Here is a 17377-nt window from a genome sequence, read left to right as displayed (position 1 = left end):
GCCCCGGGGCCGGGGTCGGGGGGCAAAGCAGCGGCACAAAGACCCCCCTCCCCGGTGCCCGGTGGGACCGGGGGTTTCTCTCGGCTCCCGGCCCCGCGCGGGGGTCTCTTCGCCGGTCTCTGCGCGGGGCGGGTGCGGACCCCCCGGCACCCCCCCACCGGGTCCCGCCGGGATGGGATGCGGAGCCCCGGGAGCCCGAACCGGGCTGGGAGCGGGACTGGGCTGTGTCGAACTGGGAGCCCGAACCGAGCTGGGAACGGGGCCGGGAGCGGGGCCGGGCTGTGCCGAACCGGGAATGGGGGACCGGGCTGGGTACGGGGCCGGGCTGTGCCGAACTGGGAGAGCGAACTGGTCCGGGAGTGGGAGCGGGCTGTGCCGAACCGGGCTAGGGACGGGGCCGGGCTGTGCCGAACTGGGAGAGCGAACTGGTCCGGGAGCGGGACCGCGCTGCGCGGCCCCGGGAGCCGGAACCGGGCTGGGAGCGGGGCCGGGCTGCGCCGAACCGGGAGCCCGAACCGGGCTGGGAGCGGGGTGCGCGGTCCCGGGAGCCCGAACCGATCCGCGAACGGGGCCGGGCTGCGCCGAACCGGGAGCCGGAGCCGGGCTGGGAGCGGGGTGCGCGGTCCCGGGAGCGCGGGGCTGGTGCGGGGCCGTCGGCTGACTCAGCCCCGCCGCCCCGGGCCGTGACGCCGAGGGGCGGTCGCTGCCGCCTCCATATAACGCGGTGGCGGCTGCCGCGCAGAGCTGACACCGGGCTTTGCTGCCAAGGGCTGAGCAGCCGGGCAGACGTCGCCTTCCTCCTCCTCCTCCTCCTTCTCCTTCTTCCTCTCGGCGCAAGCTGCCCCTTCGCCAGCTTCAATGAAACTGGCGGCGATGATCAAGAAGATGTGTCCCGGCGAGGCCGAGCTGAGCATCCCCGCCAAGAACTGCTACCGCATGGTCATCCTGGGCTCCTCCAAGGTGGGCAAGACGGCCATCGTCTCGCGCTTCCTCACCGGCCGCTTCGAGGAGCAATACACGCCCACCATCGAGGACTTCCACCGCAAGTTCTACAGCATCCGCGGCGAGGTCTACCAGCTCGACATCCTGGACACGTCGGGCAACCACCCCTTCCCAGCCATGCGCCGTCTCTCCATCCTCACAGGTACTTGGCTGGGGAGCACTGGGAGGAAGGGGTGGAGGGGCGTCCCTTGCCTGATTTCAGGCTTTCTTGCCCAGTTTGGGGATGTTTCTCCAGTCCTGGGAGGAGGGAGGTGGGATTTTGTGCGGGGACGAAATGGGCAACTTTGCTCCCTGCACGGGGCGGACGGGAGGATGCGGGGTAGAGGTCCTGCCCGGTCCTTCCCTCTCCGTGTCTCTGCTTAGGCAGCGCGTCTCTGCGTGTCCCCGTCCCTGCAGCCATCTCATGTTCCCTCTTTGTCCCCAGGAGACGTGTTCATCCTCGTCTTCAGCCTGGACAACCGGGACTCCTTCGAGGAGGTGCAGCGCCTGAAGCAGCAAATCCTGGAGACCAAGTCATGCCTGAAGAACAAAACCAAGGAGAACATCGAGGTGCCCCTGGTCATCTGCGGCAACAAGGGCGACCGGGACTTTTACCGGGAGGTCCAGCCCCGGGAGATCGAGCAGCTGGTGGGAGGGGACCCCAAAAAATGCGCCTACTTCGAGATCTCGGCCAAGAAGAACAGCAGCCTGGACCAGATGTTCCAGGCGCTCTTCGCCATGGCCAAGCTGCCCAGCGAGATGAGCCCCGACCTCCACCGCAAAGTCTCGGTCCAGTACTGCGACATCCTGCACAAGAAGGCGCTGAAAGGCAAAAAGCTGCTGAAAGAGGGGGGCCGGGGCGGCACGGAGGAGGCATACGGCATCGTGGCCCCCTTCGCCCGGCGACCCAGCGTCCACAGCGACCTCATGTACATCCGGGAGAAAGCCATCGGCGGCGGGCACGGCAAGGAGAAGGACCGCTGCGTGATCAGCTAGGAGCCCTCGCTCGCCCCGCGACGGGAAGGATGGAAGGAAGGGAGGGGGGGAAAGATGCTCGTTTCCAAACTGACTTTGGGCAGGCAGGAGGGTGGGCAGGCGCCCACCCGGGCAGAGATGGGGGGTCGCCTCTTCCCTAGCCTCCCTCCTCCCGAGGGATCCCTTTCGTCGGCTCCCTCCCCTGGGGGGGGGCATTTTGGGAGCGAGGGGTGCGACGGGGGAGGTTTTGGAGGGCAGGAGGGGGGTGTCGTGGGGACCAGCCTCCTCCGGGAGAGGCCAGGTGGGAGGATGAATGCGGACGGCACCGACCTTGGCGTTTCTTTCCCTCCCAAACCACCCAGCCTCGGGCACTGCCTTCGGCAGGGAGGGCAGAGGCCTGCTTGGGGCTCTGAGCTTGGGGTTTTTTTGTTGGTTTTTTTTTTAACTTGAGAAGCTGTGCACGGACTCTGGCTCTGTGTCGTGTGTTCGTCTGTGTCTGCAAAACACGTGCAGAAGACACTCCTAAGCTGTTGCAAAGGCATTGCGGAGCTACAGCCCCGATGGACCAAAAAACCTGACTCTTGTTTACATTCGTCTTGTCTGATCTGCAAGATGTGGGGAGGGCGGGGGGAGCGGGAAGGGTTTTTTAAAGAAGAAAATCATGGGCACTTTATGTAGGTACTGGTTGTCATTGACATGAACAAAAAAAAAAAAAAAAATCTTCAAGTGTTTCTACCGTGGGTGAAACTTGATGTTTTATTTTTTCTACAAAGTAATAAAATCTTTTTAAAACGACACCTGTGGGTTTGCCTTTGCTTCTTTGCCCGGCCCCGTAAGCAAAACCCAATCCTGCTAAACCGAGCCCTGCGCCCAGCTCCGAGGTGCCGAGAACGGCCTCTCAACTCAGTCCCTTTATTACCCCACTTTCTCCGACTCCCAGCGCAAAGGTTGCCGTCTCTGCAAGCAACGGGGTAACGAGGGGCCACGCACAGAGTTACTCAAACCTCGGGTCACCGAGCCAGGACTCTTTCCTCACTTCGCGAAGGCCGAGTGAGGATCCTGCCAGCCCCACGCCGGGCATTGGCAGGTCATTCAGGGCAGAAACCCAGCAAACTGACATCACTGCGTTATAAAGAGCTGATTGCGTTTCGTGCTTTTTTCCTCGGTTAACTAAGCACGCTTTAATGATGTCAACAGAGAGTGATTCAGTTGCGCCCCGTCCGGGATATTGTTTTTATTTTGCAATATGAGTAAAGGAAGTACTTTGCTCAAAAGGTCACCTCTGCATCTGATGGGTTTTAATCCCTTGCTAAAAACAAGTCGCCATAACCGCAGCTGGAAGTGAAAGGGGAAAGCTCTTCAAAGAACAGCTCTCCCTGGCTCCAGCTTCTGTTTCAGTTCATTTTCGGTCCCCGTTCCCCTCCCCGAGCGGCAGAACAAATCTACGTTTAATACATATTCATAGCAAAAAAAAAAAAAAATCTATCAAAGCCACAAAACTAAGGTGGGCGAGTGAGACTGCAAACCAAACCGCTTCAGTTTCGTTTGAAACTTGGATTCAGGTTGACGGAGTTAACTTGTCCCTGCGTGCTGTGCCAGGCATTTCTTTGGAAACACGTTGTTTCTTCCAGCTCCGGCTTTCACAGGAACAGCGACTGGCAGAAAAAGGGAAACCACCGTCCAGGCATGAGACACAAGAATTTATTGAGCTGGGACAGGCAATGGCTGGCAGAAAGGTAATTTCTGTAATAAAAAGAGCGTACATTGTGCTTTGTTTATCTTGGTGTTCTGCTTTACTCAGAGTTGACACACTGGCACCTTCCCAAAGAAAGTACTAGTAAAGAATTCCAGCGGGGACAGAATAATCTCTGGGCTACAGGTGAGTCACAACCGTCCCAGCTCCCAGTGAGCAGAATTACTGGCAAACAGACCTCACTCCTCTTCTTTTGAAGGCACAAGTGCTCCCTGCCTCTGGATGCTGCTTCTCCACAGATACCGTATTTCGCCAGCTGGTTCTTCACCTCTTCCACTACCGACCTGCACCATCTTTCAGCACAGAGAACCATGAGATCTGAGGTCCTGCCGCGTCTGTGTCAGCCGGCGAGATGCGGTGCTGCTGACCAGGCTGCCGTCAGCCACCGTAACGGCAAACAGCAGGACAGAGGGCAGGGAGCCTGGGATCCAACGCGACATCCCAGAGCTTTCCATCAGCCGCTGGCAAATGCTCGCGCCGCCCAAACGCTTGTGTTGGTGGGAAGCCCCCGGAGCGCTTTGGATGTGGAACTGACCCATCCTGTCAAGCCTGACTTCTGTCGCACGGAATAACTGAAAGCTCTTGGCATTTACGCCCTTGGTTTGGATTCTCCTTTCCCTTCCTCTGTTTTAAGAGCAAGACACCTAACTACTGCCTACAAGCTGCACTCACCCAAGGAGATTCATGCACCCAAAGCCTACTGAAATCCACTCCTCTGGCGGTCCTTGCTTTGCTCTCCCGAGTCACCCCGCTCCCAAAAAAGTGATGTAAAGGCACAAGGGCCAGGCTACGTATGACCTCTGTGCTGCCAAAGTCCTCCCCCTGCTCAGCCACATCCACTCAGTGAACACACAAGAGGAGCGGTTTGGAATTTCTAAATCTTTACTTGACTCATCTCAGACACAACCATCACTTGTTTAAAAAGAGAGAAAGAAAGAGAAATACATAAGTAATTGAAAGCAATCATTTCTCTTTCAACACACACAGGCTGGAAAAGGCCCCAGAGACCCTTTCCAGGAGCGGGGCCAAACAGCTCACGCTTCCCTCTCCTGCTCCCTTTTTGATCTCTGGCCACTTGTGACAGTTCAGAAGTGAAAAAATTGCAAAAAATGCCCCCTTTTTCTTGCTGAAGTTAACCAGCAGGTATTTTGACCCTTAGTGAGGAGAAAACATAATGTCTCCTACTTGCCTGGATGTAAAGAAAAAAAAAAAACGCTCCCCCCACCCTGAGAGAAACCAGATGCATACATAAACGCACAGTCCTACAGCAGATCAAAGCGAAGGCACCGCTGCGGTCCTCATACGTGAAGCACACAGTGTTCTGGCTCTGTGTCACACGCCTGTGATTCACACAGACACAAATTCAGCGCAATGTCACCAAAAAAGCACAAAAGAAAGCAAAGGAAAACTTCCGCCACCTTTTGCTCTCCTGTTCAGCCAGCAGAGGAGGTACCTGGGACCCGGAGAGCAGAGCTGCGCCTTTCCTACTCCTTGGGGATTTCGAACATGCAAAGGCTCTTGTATTTCTGCAGCAGTTCATTTTTGGTCCGGACCTGCTCCCGTAGGTTCTGCAGCTGCTGCTGCTGCTGCTCTGGGCTCACACCGATGCCGGGCATGGAGCTGATCAGCTTCCTCATCTCCTGGAATTTGTTCTTGAGCTCATTCAGCACCTGGTGAACATCCTGGCTGTCCTTGTCCATGCTGCAGAGGAGAGAAAAACCGAGATGGTGTTGAACTCTCCTATCGGAAACGCCCCTTCAGCCCCCAGGGGTAACTGTCATTTCCAGTACAACCAGGGCTTAAACTGGAACTCACTGGGAAACTTTTGCTTTTGGCATCTATCTACACGCACCTAATTCACCCGTCCCAATAAAACAGACACAGATAGAGATACGGACCGGGTAGCCTCCGGGGCAAACTGGTTTCCTGCTAATTTCCAGCAGACAATCCAGTCACCTCAGGACCCATCCATCGGGTTAGGGGCCGGTCCGCAGCTTTACAGTGCTACCGTGGAGCAGGCTAAATTCTTCCTCTGTTTGAACTCCCGTATCTCTCTTCGGGGAAGGTTAAGATTACATACGTACGTTGTGTGTAGGCACCTGGAAAAAAAGATCTCACTCTCACCCGTGACCTGTTGCTGCCGTTAACACAAAAAAATCAATGCAGTCAAGCAGCTCGACAGCGGAAAATAGAAACTGTTCCCCAAAGTATCAGAGAGTATCCAATGGCAGAGAAAACAGTACTTTGGAGCTTTAAAACGACTCTCTGGGGATGTATACCTAATAAAAGAGTAGCAACAGCTTGGTGTTTTTTTTTAAGAGCAGCACAATTGGTTCTGCAGCCAGCTCTGTGCTTTTCAGTGTTGTCTGAGGCAGCGTCTGCCCTCAAACCCTCATTAGTGTCTGCCTCAGCTTTGTTAGCACCAGCGAGAAGTTTTAGCGATTCCAGGCGAAAGCGAGTCCCCGCTTCCAGGGCGCCTGTTAGTAACGAGAGTGGGATTCTAATGGCCTTTGAAAACTGGGAGCCTGCTCAGTAGCCAAACCTAAAAATAAATCTGCTTGGCACGACCACGGCAGAGAGGTGCTTGATTGCCACTTTGGGGAATCGTGACACGGCTGAGAGCAAAACTTTTAACCAGATGGTCGCCGTTCAGCCTCAAAAGCCTGTTGGAACAAAATATTCATTACTCTCTTCTAAATAAAACTGCAGCTGGTACTGTAATGTATCCCCATTATGCAGGCATCCACGGTCAGGTCGGTGGTGGAAAAACACAGGCACACACACGCAGCTCCACAGCATGTCTGGGGAAGGATGGGCTGGCCCTGCCTTTGATCCGCCAGAGCCGCAGGCTGGCTTTGGGAGGGACGTCCTCCCCACCCCGGGTCTCCTCAAGTCTCGTTCCCTTCCCCATGACGGCTGCCCGTCCGGCTGGTTGACCCAAAGGAATAATTATTTCAGGCTTGTTTTTTCTGATGGGTGGTTTTCCTGCTGGATCAAGCCACTGAACCGACTCCCTCTTTGAGGGCACGGACACGCAGGGACGAGGGGTGTGGGAAGAGCCTGCAGCTGCCTGCAGTTAACACAGGAATCAACGCAGCATCCAGCCGCAGCCTGTGCTGACAGACCACACTCAGGACCTCCCTTCAGGCCCAGTGTTGTTCACTACACCAGCACAACTCACTGCTGGTGGAGCCGCGCGCTGGGACCTCAGCGGCGATGCCATCTGACTGTACAAGGGTGAAAATATCAGCAGGCCCTGCTGGGGAAAACCTTCTCTGGACCCAAACAACAGGAAACAGCACACGTCCTCGAATGTAAGCGAATTTCTGCGATACATCCTCCCTCCCAAGCACAGAGTCACCTTGGAGATGTGTCTTCACGGCTGAGTCAGTGTCAAAACAGCAGGGCTGGGCTCTGCGACCAGCGGCTGTGTTAAAGGAGGATACGTTTGCCATCTGCCAGGGACGTGAGGCGACACATCCCACCGCTTGCCTCCGTGGTCCTACCCGCCTGCAGCGCCGCTCGGCGTACCCGCGTCTGCTCAAGCCGCTCAGGAAACGCCGTGTGCGAAGCCGAGGGAGATAGCTGGGTAGCGGGAGTGGGTGACTCAGCGGGATCAGGCACAAAATATCCCAGGGACTGTCAGCTGTGGGTCACCGCGACCTGCTCGGTGACATAAAGGAATCTGGGAGGTCTCAGCCCATGGCAACTTTGCTTATGTACACGTCCACATCTGGCAGTGGGCTTAGCCTCACTGCTGCGGTCTGGACAGATGAGGCAGAATGGAGGTCAGGGCCAGCTGCCCATTTCCAGCACAATGGGGAGACTGAGGGAAACCAGAGGGTTTGGGTTCGCGCGCCCGTTCTGTCAGGGGCGATTCAGTCCTGCCCTGCCACGGCACTCAGGCTGCAGAGTCGGTAAGGGCGAACCTCTCTCACCGTTCAGAAGTGCTTGAAACAAGTGAAACATCAGCAGGACACAAACCAGCCTCAGATCCTAAATAAGCACACAGGGAAAGGGCAGCCAGGCCCACCACCAGTAACAAGGGAATTCAGGCTTTCCGTGCTCTCTGCCTCACCCCGCAGTGTGCCCAGGTGAGAGCATGGAGCTGGCCTGGATGGATGCTCACAGCAGAGCCATGACCCTACCAGGACCTCAGACAAGCATCTCTGAAGGGGTCATCCTGGGCCAGAAACATCCCAGCTCTCAGGACCCTTGTACAAGTACCTTTTAACCCTACAGTACTGACCTTGAACTGGGAAGAGAACAATTTAACCTACATCACTGCAGCAGCCTTCCTCCCTTTTACAGCTCCCCAGAAATGGGCTGCATTCCCGCCCCAGCACTGCCTGTATTTTCTGAAGCTCTTATCAGCCAAACAGTGCAGTTACCTGGAACAATAACCCAGCGCAAATACAACATTCCTGCTCCTGCGTGTTAATGGTGGGACAGTGTACCTGGGCCATCAGAGCGCCTGCATCGCCCGGGTGACCCAAACACCACCTGGGTTCTGCTGTGACTCAGAGCGGAGATATGCTTGGGGCTGTGCCAGCTCCCTCTGACGCTCTTCCCAGGAACTCCAGCTGGGAGAAAAAGGGCAAAGGAGATGCTGGGTGCTTGGAGAGCATCCCTAGAGGAGTGACCTCGTTGCCCTGCCCCACGTCCAGGGCATCCTGAGGATGTTGGGGGCTGGAGAACATCACCAGAGGGGGATCCCATTGCCCCATTCCCTGTCCACGGCACCCTGAGGATGCTGAGGGTGGGAAAGCATCATTAGGGGGGGACCCCACTGCCTGCTCCCCATCCAGGGCACGCTTGAGAATGCGGGGGTGGGAGAGCATCATTTGACAGGGGACCCCACTGCCTGGTCCCCATCCAGAGCACCCTGGAGATGTTGGGGGCTGGATAACATCACCAGAGGGGGATCCCATTGCCCCACTGCCTGTCCACAGCACCGTGAGGATACTGAGGGTGAAAAAGCCCCATTAAGGGGGGACCCCACAGCCCTGCTCCCTGCCCAGGGCACCCTGAGGATGCTGGGGCAGCTTCATTAGAGGGGGGACCCCACAGCCCCGCTGCCCACCCAGGGCCCCGAGGACGCTGGGGGTCTGACAGCATCATTAGAGGGGGCAGAGACGAGGTGCCCGAGCCGGGCCCGGTGCAGGGCAGCTCCCGCCATGCGGTGCCCGGCTGGGGGGGGGTCCGGGGCCGCCGTTACCATTTGATGATGTCGTGGACGAGCGGCAGGAAGGAAAACTCCTCCTGCGCGGGGGGGGGCGGCGGCGGCGGCAGCAGCGGCGGCTTCTGCTCGGCGGGAGGCTCGGGCGGCGGCGGCTCCTCGGCGGGGCGAGCAGCCGCGCCCCCCGACGCCATGGCGGACCCCGGCCGGCGGCCGCGGCGCCGCGCAGTGACGGAGCGGGGCGGAGCTCGGTCGCGCTGCACCGCCCCGCCGGCCGCCTGCGCCGGGGCCGGGCCTTCCGCTGGGCCTGGGCCTGGTCTGGGCCTTCCCCTGAGCTTGGGCCTGGGCCTGCGCCGGGCCTGGGCCTGGTTTGGGCCTTCCCCTGAGCTTGGGCCTGGGCCTGCGGCGGGGCCTGGTCTGGGCCTTCCTCTGAGCTTGGGCCTGGGCCTGCGCTGCGCCGAGCCTGGGGCTTCCTCTGAGCTTGGGCCTGGGCCTTTCCCTGAGCTTGAGCTTGGGTCTGGGCCTGCGCTGGGGCCTGGCCTGGGCCTTTCCCTGAGCCTGGGCCTGGGCCTGCACCGGGGTTTGGGCTGGGCCTTCACCTGAGCTTGGGCCTGGGCTGGGCCTTTCTCTGAGCCTGGGCCTGAGTTTGAGCTGGGGTCTGGGCCTGAGTTTGGGCTGAGCCTGGGCCTGGGCCTGAGCTGGGGCCATGGCCATGCAACCCCACAGCAGTCCCCCCTCCCACCCAAGCCCCATGCACCCCGCCGGCACCTCGCCCCATGCAGGACCGAGCTCTGCGCGGGAGGTGGGAGGTGGGAGGTGGGAGGAAGGCCGCAGCGCAGGGTCCAGCACCCCGAGGGCAGGGCGAGGAGAAGGGCTCCCAGGAACCATCCCGCGCTGGCCTGGCGGCAGCTCCCGACCCCTCAGGGTGCGCAGATCGGTGTCCCAGCGTCCCAAGCCTGCATGAATCCTCCATTTCAAGCCAAATCTTAGGGGAAAAATCGCATTATTCTGTGTTAAATCCATAACGACGGCAGGATTTCGCTGTCTCTTTTAGATCCCAGCTTTCCGCCGTGGTTTTGCATTCGTTGGTGTCCTCACTTTGACTTTAATGCAGTGGGGACAATATGTTGAGGGGCGGAGTGACGGGGACGTGGTCTTTGTAACGCCTTCAGGACGGATGTGTCCACGGGACCAGACTTTCTGCCCGAGGGAGGACGCATGGCTGACATCCGGAGGAGGCAGAGCAAGCCGGAGCGTTGCCTGAGAGCCTGGGCTGGGGACTGGAGGAGTCTGGAGGGAGAGCGACGGAGATCCGGTGTCAGGGCCAGGACGGCTGCGAAGCTGGGAGAAGGGGGAAGAGACGGGGCTCTGGTGTGGCTGACCCGCGGGTGGAGGCGGCTGCAGGCGGCGCGTGGCCGAGCCTGGGAGACGCGGGGCGATGCCCTGCTGCACCACGCGGCCTCGGGGTTTGCTTCAGCAAATGGTGGCCGCTGTGTTTAAAGCCCTCTGTCGACACGAAGGATCGCAGTGCTGGTAACGCCAGCCACAGCCAGGAGTTCTTCCTCCTGTGTTGGCTTAGAGAAAAGGCAGATTTTAATTTTTGATGTGAAATTGGCCCCCTGCTCAGCAGTTGCGGGCCGAGGATGACTGGGAAGGCAATTTTCTTTTTTAAACTAATTTCTTTCAAAAAGCAAACCGAGGCTATTTACGTATCAAATGAGAACACTGGCAACCATTTAGAGGCGTGGAGTATTGACTGTTTGCTCTAAATATAGGAGATGCAATCGCTCACTTTGTTCCTGCTGTCAGGAATAGCTCCCGGCGCAGGCGCTGATGCTGGAATGTGCGAAGGAGCCCGGGTCCCACGGAGCAGATCCCCGCGGGGAGGATGGTGGTGTTTGCGGTCCTTGGCTGAGCCAAGCAGGAGGGACACGGTGCTGCCTCCTTCGCGTGGGGCTGAGCCGAGGGGTTCCATTTCTGTCACTTTGAGTGGGCTGTTTGTGAAGTGAGGCCTGATGGGAGGCTCCGTGGGGGACACTGTCCTCTGCACTGGGCCGGTCTGAGCTCTCCCCTCGACTGTACGAGGAAGGCGGCTGATTGCTGGGCTGCTGCACGCCTGCCTCTGCTGGTGAGTCAGGCGGCCGTTGGAGCAGCTGAACACACGCAGATACCATCCAGCCTTACCTAAAGCGCTGTCAGTCAGCGTTGCTTTGTGCCATTCGGTTCCCATTTTGGGTCATGTGTTCCCACAGCAGCTGGAACACGCAGCATTATCTAGCTGGCTGCCTCTCACCTTCCCTTTCTTGTGGGAACGGCTCTTCCAGCTCCCTCAGGTGACCCATCTCTGTCTTTCGGGGCTTGTCACGCCTCGTGGCACATCCAGGAGAGAGCAAAGACATTTTGCAGTAGGGTTGTGGCTCGACAGGCTCCTCCATCGTGGAAGCTGCTGGTGAATTGGTCGGATGAGACTGTGTGGTCGTCATTTTGGTCTGCCTGTGTGAGGGCCATCGCAGAGCTGTTGTCTGCACCGTGGCAGTGTGTCTGTATCCCTGCTGAGGACCGCAGGGAGAGGTGAGACCCAGCTGACAGGCCGGGGGGTGGAAGAGGAGGCATGCTTCTGGGCACGCAGACAAGCGTTGAGCTCAGCTGAGGAGCAGGGCTGGTGTGCCCGAACCTTTGCCTGCCCTTGTGCAGCTCCAAGCTGCGAGACCCTTGTCCCCGTGGGGTGACTATTTGATGACCTGGGTTACATCCCTGTACTGTGGTTTCTAACAGACATCACCACCAACATGGTCTTCCCCCTCTGCATCGCTTTGCAGTCTGGTCAGGGTCTCCATCTCGGACGGAAGGGCCGTGTCTGACCATCCGCTGTCCTCGTGTGGAGCTGATGTTGGTGTGCAGCTCTTCCTAATTCTCAGTTTGGGTTTTTTCACGTGCTGTCAGATCCTCAGCAGAAGGATTCGAATGAGCAACCTGTGAGAACTCCTAGTGAGGCAGCTAAAGCATGAACAAAGATGCCTGGTGTTGAACGAAGAGAGTAATTTTCCCCTTGGATTTGGTCATAAACCTGAAGTGCAAATGCTCGACCTGGTTTTGCTCGGTATGCACTCAATTGTGGCTCTTTGTATAATTCACCTGCTGGACAGCCAGTTTCTGTGATGTGCAGATGTCTCCAAACCATCTGATCTCCCGCATCTTAAAGCCATCACCTAAGCTCAGTGCTCACTCAAACATTCGGTCAACTCGTTATCCTAAAAACCAGCTGATCAAATAATCCGTATCCGGAGCCTCTTTTGTTATTGCCCGTTTCCCTTACGATACCAATGTTATTCTTGTGTTTTCCCTGTCACTTCTATACAATTTGCCCCTCTTGTCTGCTTCCAAAGGTAACTTTGGAGGGGTTTACCACCAGTTATTTAATTCAGCACTAGGTGACTCTGTGCCTTTCACCGTTTGCTTACAATGACTTGACGTTTTTATATTGGTCTGGCATTGCACCGGTCTCTGCTTCTCGCTGCTGGACCATCTGGAGCTTGTTGTGCTGTTGCCACCAGCTCTGTTAGCATTTTTTACTATGTGGCTTTCACCAGGTTGAACTTTATCTCTTCCTCCTGCCCCTGCACTGCATTGTCAGCCTGAATTTTTTATTTAAGTCTTGCTAAGCTGCCGTGGTGGGATAAGTCTGCATTGCTAAGTTGGGATGGTGTTTTCAGGGTTGTGGCCACCTGGAACGGGGCAATAGGAATGTGAGAAGTTACGGCTCCAGCCCTTGGCTGTAGTCAGCAGCACAGAAACATTGGCCCTTTTCATTAGGTCATGGTTGTGATCCTAAAACTGCTCAGGTTCCTTGGCAAGATCTCACTAATTTTGACCAGGTGGGAACTTGGTTTCAGGCTCTGCTTCGTCTTGACTGTTGCCATCATTCAGGGACAATTTCAGGTGTCCCTGGCTGCTTGGAGATGCTGATGGGAAAGCCAAGCTTTGAAGCAATGTTCCTTTGAAGCAGTGTTCTAGCCAGAGGGATTTTGGCCCTGGAGGTCTGGCTGCCCCCAGACACACAGCCTGGCACCACCACGTGCTCCAGAGCTGCTGGTGCCCCAGGTACCATCGGGGTTTAAGATCCAGCTGGTGTGAATCAGCAGCAGTGAAGGCATCCGAAGCACCCCGGTGCCTCCTGGAGCTCCCTCTGCTTTGGCAGAGCCACCGGCTGCTGGGGAGACCCTGCAGTGCCCCATCCTGGGGCTGCCGTGGGGAGGAGAGCCGTCATGCCATGGCCCGGGAGACGCCGTCCTCGAGGAGAGCGGCTGCCTCTCCAGGGGCAGGGTCTGGGACAGGAGGTGGCACAGGAGGTTTGGCCAAGCTGCTTGTGGCTCTGGGTTGGGTGTCAGAGCCGCAGGGCATTGGCCTGGCCGTGAAGGCCAGCGCTTCAGTGCACCGAGCCTCGGGGGGGAGAAGGGGGACGATTCAAGGGCGCAGGGAGTGTCCAGCCATCTCGTGATGTTCACTGATGCCACCGCTGAGCAAACACGGAGGCTGGCCCGGGCTGCGTGCCACCCCCGGGGGAGGCACCCAAGCCAGTGTGTGGGCAAGGGGAGCACAGAGAGCTTCTTGCGCAAGGTGGGCTATGCAGAAACGTGGATCCACGAAAACACGCAGCCGGATCAGCCGCAGCCCCCAGCCTGGCCCATCTCCGGCCGCAAGCAGCTCCGAAGCTCACTGCCTGCGTCGGGCAGCGCTGTGCCCGTGGGGCATCCTGGGGTGGTGGGTCCCAGGAGCTGCTGGTCCCCGCAGGGTCCCACCAGCTCATCCCAGAGCCAGGTTCAAGCGCTTCCAGCCTCAGCTTCCACCCAGTGCAAAGGGGCGAAACTCACCTTGCAGGAGCAAGGCAGGAGCTTGGAGTGTGAATCTGGGGTGTCCCTGAGGAAAACCCACTCCCACAGAGGGAAGTGCCCTGTTCCCACAGAACGAAACCAGCCCCAGATCCCTGCTGGCTCTCGCCCGCAGCGGGGTGACTCATCAAAGTCCCTGCCGTTATTTACAAACCGTGGTTTAGCCCCAAAACACGTGCCACGAAACGCATGAGGCAGCGGTGTTTGCGCTCTCGATACGCAATCACGGCCTTGAAGCAACGCTGCAGCGGTGCCCAGCGCCCGGCCCGGGCAAGGATTGCTTCCCTGATCCCCTTGGATGCGCGTCGGGAAGGTGATGGAGTGGGACAGCACAGATGTGTGCACCCCTGGGCATGCACATCCCTGTCTGCATCCCCGTGCTCACGCGTCCGTGGGTCCCGGAGCCGCGCTGCCCTGCGCGAGCGCACGCTGCAGGTTTCACAGCTCGCTCTGTACGGAGGACAGTCTCGTCGAGATAAATTTATCTGGATGCGTGTGGCAGAGACTTGCTGATGGGGCCGGGTGAAGGACTTTCTGGAAATCCCCGCTCCCTTTCTTGTGTAGTTCTCATTCTGCTAAAGTGGGTCAGGCTTTGTTTGTGTGTTTGTCAGGGTCCCTTCGAGTGTGGCAGGAAAAGCCGTTATCTGATGTTTGAGCACTTCAAAATGTTGCTCTTTGGTTGCTCAGCGCAGGGGGAGAGGAAAGGGTCTTTGTTTGGACTTTGTTTTGGCACCAGCTAAAAGGCATCAAGTGATGATTTGAGCCCGTCCTTTGCTCAAATTGCAAATACCATTTCACTATAATTGGTCTAATTACTGAAAACAGGCAAATTTTACGTGGCCTTTGCAAGATGAATCAGGTGCCCTTCAGGAAGACAGTTTTATATGCCAGAGCAGTGGGTTTCTGGGGCAGCGCTGGCGTGGTGGGAGACGCATCTCTCTTGCAAATCAAGATGCTGGGAGATGGAGAAGTCCAGCGAGAAAACACTTCATCCTCCTCCTGACTGGGGGGAACGGCACATTTCTGCAGGGCCACGGCCACAGCGAGAGCGGTGTTTTGGTGAGCCGTCCTCCTCCCGATCCTGGGCTCCCTTTGGCAACCGCAGCCGAGCCCGGACCCCCGCGGCGCTGCCGTCCCCCGGCCTGGAGCAGCCTGTCCCCCTCCCCGGCCGCGCCAGCAGCTCTCGAGGCTGGCAGCCCGCGGGGAGGGTTGTCACGGTCACGCGTCCCTGGCCCCGAGGAGCCCTGTTTACTGAGGGTTTAATGTTTAGCCACTAATAAACAAAGCGTATCAGAGAGGTTTTGCTGACCAGGTAGCTAAACTTTCCCGGGAATTTTGCTGGCTCTTGCAGCACAAACAAGGCCAGGATGCGGTGGCGGCCTTGCCTCAGATAAAGTTTTCAGTGGAAAATGGCCTGGGCTTTCCTAGAGCGAGGGCTCCCCGCCAGCTCCCACTCCCTCGCTCCTGGCCACCCCTCGGGCATCGGCTGGTGAGCCGGTGCTCAGCCGCATCCCATCCTGCCCAAGAGCTTTCTCGCCATCCCGGCAGCACTCCGATTTATCCGAGGAGGAGTGTTCATCAGGGTAGGGTTGGTCTGGGGTTTTGGCTCAGCAGCTGGCGGGGAGCAGGGTTTGCTTCATGCATTTAATGGTTGGACTCAATGATCTTGAACTTGATGATCTCCTTCAACTTAAATGATTCCATGATTCCATGATTCTATGATTCTAGCAGCGTCAAAATAAGGTTTTCAAACAATGTCAAGGGGAAAAAAAAAACCCTCCTTCTTGTTCTGACTTGAGAAATGAGTGAAGTTGTCCTCTATGCCTTTACCCCATGGGCATTTTCTCAGCCAGAAGCCTGACTTTTTCCCCCAAAGGAATGTGCCCTAAAGCCCAGCTCAGCAGCTGCTGCCCAGCTCGGTGACCATCGGGTCCCCATGGCTCGATCCAGCCTGGAGCCAGCTTTTGCCCATTTCTACCTTGTGGATAAAGCTGAGCCCAGCCTGGCTTCTCCCGCGATGCAGCGGGCAGGGAGGGAGGCTGGAGCATCACGCAAAGCAGTTCAGTCCATAACACCGTCCTCTAAACCCGGCGTGGCTCAGCCCGTTTCGCCTTTAATCTGAATGCAGCAGCTGTCATCAGAGAGGGGCATTTGGCTTGCAGATACACAACTGCCTGCGCTTGCTCTCGCTCCCGCGCAGAACCAGCCCTCCGGGCACTGCGGGAGGCTCTTTGGATGCTCCCGCTGCCTTCTGCTCTTCCTCCACGGCATTGGCAGCTCCCGGCAAGGCTGGGCACCGCGTCTCTCCCGCCCGGGGAGTACACCGGGAGCTGGCTGCCGGCCGGCCCATTCCGGCATCTCTCAGCAACTGCAAAGATAATTGCCATAAGTCTAATTGTTCCTGCTGGATAACGAGCATTTCGCATCATCATCCCCAGCTGCCAAGAGCATCAGCTGAGTTGCTATTTCAGGGGAGGAAAGCGGCTCCTCTGGGCTGGGAAAGGCTGAACCAGGCTGGATCCGGCCGCCCGGAGCAAAGCCCCCGCGCCGAGCCCCCGCTGACAGCAGCAGCGCCGGTTTGCCAAGCGTCCTTCGGGACGAGGCGCGGGCCAGGGAGTATTCCCAAGAGGCAGCCTGGACATGAGGGCGTGCAAACGTGGGATTTTCAGTGTGCTGGTGAAGCACAGCCAAATCCCCAGGGAGCTGTGTCTCCAAAGGGGCTCCTCCCACCCGGACACGCCGTTGTCCCTGTGGGATGCAGAGGGCTGGCGATGCCCGAGCACACGCATGGGTGCACACAAGCATACACGCATGCAGGCATGCACATCCCTGTGAACACACGTGTGTGTGTGTGCGGCACAGAGTTACTCCCACGCTGGGAACCCACGGGCCCGCTTCCCTGCCGACGCGGTGAGCTCCTGCTCCAGCCTTCCCCCGGTGAGGGCTGCGGCTTGAACCTCTGCTTCGCACAGGCGCTGGTGGCCATGAGCTCCGGAGGACGGGGCATCTCTGAGGTCCCTCTTTTATTCCTTTTGCTGAATTTTTTAATGTTTTAAACTAGCTAACAGGCTCATAAACCAGGCATGGCAGAGGGGAGCTGGCAGATGGGCAGACAGAAACCTTCTCCCCTTAGAAATCAAGGAATCACCTTTACGGTGCATGGTCGCTGCTCAGTGTAACGAGCTGTGTGCGTTCTCAAACACACCACGTTGCTCTCGGGCCGGTGGTGTCCCTCATTTTGTGTGATGCCGTTGCAGACAGCAGGGCTTGCCGCAGCCTCCCCATGCTTTTTCTGGCAGGCAGACCTGCTCCATGCTTGGTGAGACAAGTGGCCCGTGCTGGGACGGCAACAAATGTCACCCTGTCCCCCTGGGCGACAGGGGGGGGTGAACCAGCCACGTGGCAGAAACTCCTGACTGGGCATTGATTTCTCCTTCATCAACAACTGCTCTGCAAGACCCGGGGACCCACCACCTCCTGGGCAGGGCTGACCATGGCCAAGGCTGCTCTGAGGAACAAGGCTTGCTTGGCAGGAGAACAAGTATCTGAGCATGTGGAGAGCGTGGTGCTTCGCTCCCTGCACCCCACCCAGCACCCGCG

At 57.9% G+C, this 17377-nt stretch overlaps 2 protein-coding genes across 4 annotated transcripts; one reads left to right on the top strand and one right to left on the bottom strand.

The window, feature by feature from the left end:
- Positions 1-731: 731 nt before the first annotated feature.
- RASD1 (ras related dexamethasone induced 1) lies at positions 732-2751 on the top strand. Of its 2 annotated transcripts, none has more exons than XM_075436326.1 (2): positions 732-1144; positions 1498-2751. In XM_075436326.1, exons 1-2 carry the CDS (start codon positions 859-861, stop codon positions 2115-2117), a joined length of 906 nt encoding a protein of 301 aa, XP_075292441.1. In that variant the 5' UTR covers positions 732-858; the 3' UTR covers positions 2118-2751. The 2 variants fall into 2 exon arrangements, with proteins under 2 accessions (XP_075292441.1, XP_009939715.2); XM_009941413.2 differs by having other exon boundaries at positions 733-1144; positions 1427-2065.
- Positions 2752-3635: 884 nt separating this feature from the next.
- On the bottom strand, positions 3636-9090 carry MED9 (mediator complex subunit 9). 2 transcript variants are annotated; one of them, XR_012765604.1, is made up of 3 exons: positions 6252-8917; positions 5608-5808; positions 5322-5410 (listed from the first exon to the last, which is right to left on the bottom strand). XR_012765604.1 is itself a non-coding variant. In XM_075436327.1 (2 exons), exons 1-2 carry the CDS (start codon positions 9080-9082, stop codon positions 5194-5196), a joined length of 372 nt encoding a protein of 123 aa, XP_075292442.1. In that variant the 5' UTR covers positions 9083-9090; the 3' UTR covers positions 3636-5193. The 2 variants fall into 2 exon arrangements, 1 of the variants encoding a protein (XP_075292442.1); XM_075436327.1 differs by lacking the exons at positions 5608-5808; positions 6252-8917 and adding an exon at positions 8928-9090 and having other exon boundaries at positions 3636-5410.
- Between the last annotated feature and the right edge of the window lie 8287 nt (positions 9091-17377).

Source organism: Opisthocomus hoazin, chromosome 15, assembly GCF_030867145.1.
Source record: "Opisthocomus hoazin isolate bOpiHoa1 chromosome 15, bOpiHoa1.hap1, whole genome shotgun sequence".
NCBI classification, from domain to species: domain Eukaryota; kingdom Metazoa; phylum Chordata; class Aves; order Opisthocomiformes; family Opisthocomidae; genus Opisthocomus; species Opisthocomus hoazin.
Note: the sequence above shows the minus strand (reverse complement) of the source record. Positions and strands in the feature narration are given on the sequence as shown.

Bases quoted from the DNA above. Each gene is read 5' to 3' on its own strand.
- MED9 (XM_075436327.1), bottom strand. From the start codon at position 9,082: ATGGCGTCGGGGGGCGCGGCTGCTCGCCCCGCCGAGGAGCCGCCGCCG. The intron at 5,411-8,927 runs GTAACGGCGGCC...TCTCCTCTGCAG, and splicing joins GTCCACGACATCATCAAATG to CATGGACAAGGACAGCCAGG.
- RASD1 (XM_075436326.1), top strand. From the start codon at position 859: ATGAAACTGGCGGCGATGATCAAGAAGATGTGTCCCGGCGAGGCCGAG. The intron at 1,145-1,497 runs GTACTTGGCTGG...CGCCTGAAGCAG, and splicing joins CCGTCTCTCCATCCTCACAG to CAAATCCTGGAGACCAAGTC.